Source organism: Coregonus lavaretus (assembly GCF_964263955.1).
Source record: "Coregonus lavaretus genome assembly, contig: HAP1_SCAFFOLD_204, whole genome shotgun sequence".
NCBI classification, from domain to species: domain Eukaryota; kingdom Metazoa; phylum Chordata; class Actinopteri; order Salmoniformes; family Salmonidae; genus Coregonus; species Coregonus lavaretus.
The window spans coordinates 301,331-307,495 of NW_028163741.1; the positions used below are offsets into that span (position 1 = coordinate 301,331).

The 6,165-nt window shown below is 44.8% G+C and overlaps 1 protein-coding gene across 1 annotated transcript in view; it reads right to left on the bottom strand.

Moving 5' to 3' along the window:
• Positions 1-673: 673 nt before the first annotated feature.
• LOC311117812 (lysophosphatidic acid receptor 1-like) overlaps positions 674-6,165 on the bottom strand; it is a 73,454-nt gene continuing 67,962 nt past the window's right edge. Inside the window, exon 3 of the mRNA XM_084192720.1 lies at positions 674-1,005. Coding sequence (XP_084048846.1) covers positions 698-1,005 — 308 coding nt within the window. The 3' untranslated portion in view covers positions 674-697. The remainder of the gene's footprint in view (positions 1,006-6,165) is intronic.

The following is a 6,165-nucleotide window of genomic DNA, read 5'->3' on the forward strand; positions in this document are numbered from 1 at the left end:
CCCCCTCTCCTCTCCTCCTCTCCTAGCCCCAGTCCCTCTCCTCCTCTCCTAGCCCCAGTCCCTCTCCTCCTAGCCCCAGTCCCTCTCCTCCTAGCCCCAGTCCCTCTCCTCCTCTCCTAGCCCCAGTCCCTCTCCTCCTAGCCCCAGTCCCTCTCCTCTCCTGGCCCCAGTCCCTCTCCTCCTCTCCTAGCCCCAGTCCCTCTCCTCCTAGCCCCAGTCCCTCTCCTCTCCTAGCCCCAGTCCCTCTCCTCCTCTCCTAGCACCAGTCCCTCTCCTCCTAGCCCCAGTCCCTCTCCTCCTCTCCTAGCCCCAGTCCCTCTCCTCCTAGCCCCAGTCCCTCTCCTCCTCTCCTAGCCCCAGTCCCTCTCCTCCTCTCCTAGCCCCAGTCCCTCTCCTCCTCTCCTAGCACCAGTCCCTCTCCTCCTAGCCCCAGTCCCTCTCCTCCTCTCCTAGCACCAGTCCCTCTCCTCCTAGCCCCAGTCCCTCTCCTCCTCTCCTAGCACCAGTCCCTCTCCTCCTAGCCCCAGTCCCTCTCCTCCTAGCCCCAGTCCCTCTCCTCCTCTCCTAGCCCCAGTCCCTCTCCTCCTAGCCCCAGTCCCTCTCCTCCTAGCCCCAGTCCCTCTCCTCCTCTCCTAGCCCCAGTCCCTCTCCTCCTAGCCCCAGTCCTCTCCCTCTTCCTCCCCTCCTCCTCCTCTCCTCACACCACTGAGTGATCATTGTTTTGTTTCCCTCCACTCAGCACGGTGTGATTAATAGAGGAGGCTGAGCGGTCGGAGCCCTCGGCTGCCGTCCCGTTAAGGTTCTCCTGGCGCTGGCAGCACAGGATCTGCTTGAAGGTGGCACTCATCTCCTTGTCCCGGTAGCTGTAGATGATGGGGTTCATAGCGGAGTTAAACTCAGCCAGAAGCAGGAAGAACTTCTCAAAGTCCAGGACGTTACAGTTGGCACAGAACACATCAAGGAGGAGGAGAACCAGGCCTGGAGTCCAGCACACGATGAACGCACCTGAAGGACGAGAGGAGAGGTTAGAAAGTAAGACTACTCAGGAAAATCTGATTTAAATAAAGACTCAGGGGCTGCATTTACACAGAACACATTGAATATAAATCTTAATGATTCATCTGACTTCCAGAAGGAGATGACAGGTTAGAAAATGGGACTGTTTAGTTAATCTGACCTCCAGGAGAGGATTGGTTAAAGAATGGGACTGTTCAGTTAATCTGACCTCCAGGAGAGGATTGGTTAAAGAATGGGACTGTTCAGTGTGGCCAGACACAGCCTAAAAATGTTGATTTCTTTATAGCAAAGACATTTGAAACGCAGCCATATATTCTTGTCTCGTATATTTTGACAGCACCCCTTTTGATTTGAATGAAACCCACCATAAATGTTTGCCCATTGTAGAAATGCTCAGAAAGTGACTTTTTGGACCTGAATGCCAAAACATTCAGGAGATAGAGGTGCTCAAAGTTGACCGATATTTCATACCCAAACATACCATGAGACATCCACGTCTTCATCACTGGAAAATATAAACGGTTGAGATGGATATCTTTTAAAAGCTTACAAACAGGGTTGTCAAACAATTTTATACTTTTTTGGGGGGGAAATGGTTTAATAAAAATGTCATTTCTTAACCTTAAACGTCAACTATCTAAAAATGCGTAAACTCCAATTTTTTTCATATTTGCTCATGTTGTAGCTTGGACCTGGTTTTAAATCATCACAGGGTTTTGTGTTGTATCCGCCCATCAGTTGAGACACAATATGCACTTGAATACAGAGGCGGTGTCATATTTTGGCACAGAGGCGGTGTCATATTTTGGCACAGAGGCGGTGTCATATTTTGGCACAGAGGCGGTGTCATATTTTGGCACAGAGGCGGTGTCATATTTTGGCACAGAGGCGGTGTCATATTTTGGCACAGAGGCGGTGTCATATTTTGGCACAGAGGCGGTGTCATATTTTGGCACAGAGGCGGTGTCATATTTTGGCACAGAGGCGGTGTCATATTTTGGCACAGAGGCGGTGTCATATTTTGGCTGATACTAAAATCTACTTTCAAATGGTACCACAAAGATAGTTGGAGGTTAACACATCAGAAAATGTTGACTTGAATGGGAATGGAAATTATACTGTCAATCTGCCATAGGAAACCTATTGAAACATAGACAGTAGAGCAGACGACCATTGTTCCCTCTAAACTGCGTGCAGGAGAGGCAAGAGATTCGCCTCATTAGTTTGCACTATATACATCAACGTTTTTTCTGTGATCGAATCAACATTATATCAGCCCCTTTTCAATGCAACAAACCAAAGTAAATCTAACTTTGCAAGATTGAGTCTGATTTTGTTGTAGGCAGAGCGCAGCGGAGTAGAATTCTACTGGCGGGGCTAGCCGCTAGTCTTTCAGTCACCCGGAAGTGAATGAGCTTTTCAGATCAGAGCACAGAGCCGTGCGTGTCCACATTTGTTGATATGATATGCTAGTTAGCGAGTTATTAGCCCAGTTATGGATGGAGAGTTACTGCTTCCTACATGAGCACAAAACGTGTCGGCTTATGCTATATTTCAAGCTGTCTTTGAAAAGCCAGTCAGGTAAAAAGCCAGTCAGGTAAAAATCCAGTCAGGTAAAAAGCCAGTCAGGTAAAAAGCCAGTCAGGTAAAAAGCCAGTCAGGTAAAAAGCTTTTGTCTTAATTAAAGGGGCAGTGTTGTATTTTGAGACAGGCTTGAATATGCAAATAAACCAATAGGCAGAGGGGTAGCCTACATTGTCTAATTCTCTGTATGGTAATAATAATTAATTGTATTTTGTAAAGTGGTTTCTTGCATTATTCAACACAATGACATTTACAGTCACCTATTTGGCCCACAGTACTACAGACCAAGTAAAAAAAAATCATTAAATCATTCATCACATGTCAAGCTTCATAATGTCATAATATTTTTAAAAGTCTCATGCAATGTAGACCTGCATTGAATACCACATATAGGCTACTGTAGGCTATATTATAGAAATCAAAAGCTATTTCCATGTGTTGGGATTTGCTCCATTGGTTTTGTTGGTAGGCCTACATTATGCTCAGATAGCCACAATAACCTGTTGGCTACTGTCTAAAACTGTCAGGATACAGCCTGTTGGCTACTGTCTAAAACTGTCAGGATACAGCCTGTTGGCTACTGTCTAAAACTGTCAGGATACAGCCTGTTGGCTACTGTCTAAAACTGTCAGGATACAGCCTGTTGGCTACTGTCTAAAACTGTCAGGGTACTTCCTGTTGGCTACTGTCTAAAACTGTCAGGATACAGCCTGTTGGCTACTGTCTAAAACTGTCAGGGTACAGCCTGTTGGCTACTGTCTAAAACTGTCAGGATACAGCCTGTTGGCTACTGTCTAAAACTGTCAGGATACAGCCTGTTGGCTACTGTCTAAAACTGTCAGGGTACTTCCTGTTGGCTACTGTCTAAAACTGTCAGGATACAGCCTGTTGGCTACTGTCTAAAACTGTCAGGATACAGCCTGTTGGCTACTGTCTAAAACTGTCAGGGTACAGCCTGTTGACTACTGTCTAAAACTGTCAGGATACAGCCTGTTGGCTACTGTCTAAAACTGTCAGGGGACAGCCTGTTGGCTACTGTCTAAAACTGTCAGGGTACTTCCTGTTGGCTACTGTCTAAAACTGTCAGGATACAGCCTGTTGGCTACTGTCTAAAACTGTCAGGATACAGCCTGTTGGCTACTGTCTAAAACTGTCAGGGTACTTCCTGTTGGCTACTGTCTAAAACTGTCAGGATACAGCCTGTTGGCTACTGTCTAAAACTGTCAGGGTACTTCCTGTTGGCTACTGTCTAAAACTGTCAGGATACAGCCTGTTGGCTACTGTCTAAAACTGTCAGGGTACAGCCTGTTGGCTACTGTCTAAAACTGTCAGGATACAGCCTGTTGGCTACTGTCTAAAACTGTCAGGGTACAGCCTGTTGGCTACTGTCTAAAACTGTCAGGGTACAGCCTGTTGGCTACTGTCTAAAACTGTCAGGATACAGCCTGTTGGCTACTGTCTAAAACTGTCAGGATACAGCCTGTTGGCTACTGTCTAAAACTGTCAGGATACAGCCTGTTGGCTACTGTCTAAAACTGTCAGGGTACAGCCTGTTGGCTACTGTCTAAAACTGTCTGGGTACAGCCTGTTGGCTACTGTCTAAAACTGTCAGGATACAGCCTGTTGGCTACTGTCAGGATACAGCCTGTTGGCTACTGTCTAAAACTGTCTGGGTACAGCCTGTTGGCTGCTGTCTAAAACTGTCTGGGTACAGCCTGTTGGCTGCTGTCTAAAACTGTCAGGGTACAGCCTGTTGGCTGCTGTCTAAAACTGTCTGGGTACAGCCTGTTGGCTGCTGTCTAAAACTGTCAGGGTACAGCCTGTTGGCTGCTGTCTAAAACTGTCAGGGTACAGCCTGTTGGCTACTGTCTAAAACTGTCAGGATACAGCCTGTTGGCTACTGTCTAAAACTGTCAGGGTACAGCCTGTTGGCTACTGTCTAAAACTGTCAGTATACAGCCTGTTGGCTACTGTCTAAAACTGTCAGGGTACTTCCTGTTGGCTACTGTCTAAAACTGTCAGGGTACTTCCTGTTGGCTACTGTCTAAAACTGTCTGGGTACAGCCTGTTGGCTACTGTCTAAAACTGTCTGGGTACAGCCTCCGTGTTCACTGGAAACGCACGCCGGAAGTTGCACAAAATTCTGAACAACATTTAAGTTTCCTCTCACAAGACCAAAAATTTGCTTAGCGCCCCCCTAAATATGAGGGAACATTGGACATTACCATTTAAGTTGACATTTGATGGTGGGTGGACTGGCGGCCATCTTTGTGGTAGTAATTAGAAGTTAAAATTTACATTATATTTAATTTCAATGGTGTACCAGCTAAATTGCAGTTTTTTTCCAAGAAATTAAAAAACTGTTTGACAACCCTATTTGTAAGCTTTTAAATTATATGAAACTCAACTGTTTATCTTTTCCAGTGACAAAGACATGGATGTCTCATGGTATTGTGGGGTATGCAAAATGGGTCAACTTTGAGGACCTCTATCTCCTGAATGTTTTGATATTCAGGTCCAAAAATCACTTTCTGAACACTTCTTCCATCGGCAAACATGTACGGAAAGTTTTATTTAAATCAAAAGGGATGCTGTCAAAAAGTGATTGAATTCAAATGGATTTACCCAATACAAGTATACGAGACAAAAATATGGTTTCAAATGTATTTTCTATATATTGTGAGACATGATTATATAAACAGGAAACATAGGTCTCTACTACTGATATGTCATAATCCACGTTACCTTTAAACACTTCCTACTGGGCACAGACATCAATTCAACGTCTATTCCAAGTTGGTTCAAAGTCATGTCATTGAATTGACTTGATAACAACGTTGATTCAGCCCAGTGGGTTCATACGTCATCTGACTACACTTAATCCATAAACCTTTGCGTCTCCAAGCTTTTATTCCAAGTGCAGTAATGATATACTTTTTTAAACCTACTACTAGAACTTCTCATGAGCTGCCAGTGTGTCTTAATGTCTGTGGATTCACGATCATATTAGGTGTGTCCCAAATAGGAGGAATATTAGTTAGTAGCTCTCTGTTAAGGACAAGGCCTCTCCTTGGTTCCTCCTCTTATCTCCAACTAAAGACAACAACACGTTCTTGACCTTCACACAGCTGGGTAACAGAGTGTGAAACACAGCAGCATAATTTACGCATATAGCTACAATTCTACTTTTATCAACATAACATTCTGATTATATCCATTAGCATGAATAAAGACAAAGACGTATGAAGATTTACGCTCTACGTCATACTGCTGAAAATCTCTTGTTAAAATATAACAATATAAGAGAGCTTTTCTTTTTTTTTGTGAAAGCTTTTCTCTCTGCTTTATGCTCAGCTCAGCTGCAAACCTCATGTCTCAGTCCGTATCCTAGCAACCGGTCCTCATGTCTCAGAGCGGATCTCAGGAGTTAGATCAGCTATACAAGCTGTAAGAGAAGCCGACTCACATGTTCTACACTTTTTTTTTTTTTTAAGGGTTCTGCGTCTGTCCCCTCTGTGGAAAGGGTTCTACCTGGAACCCAAAGGGTTCTTCAAATGGTTCTCC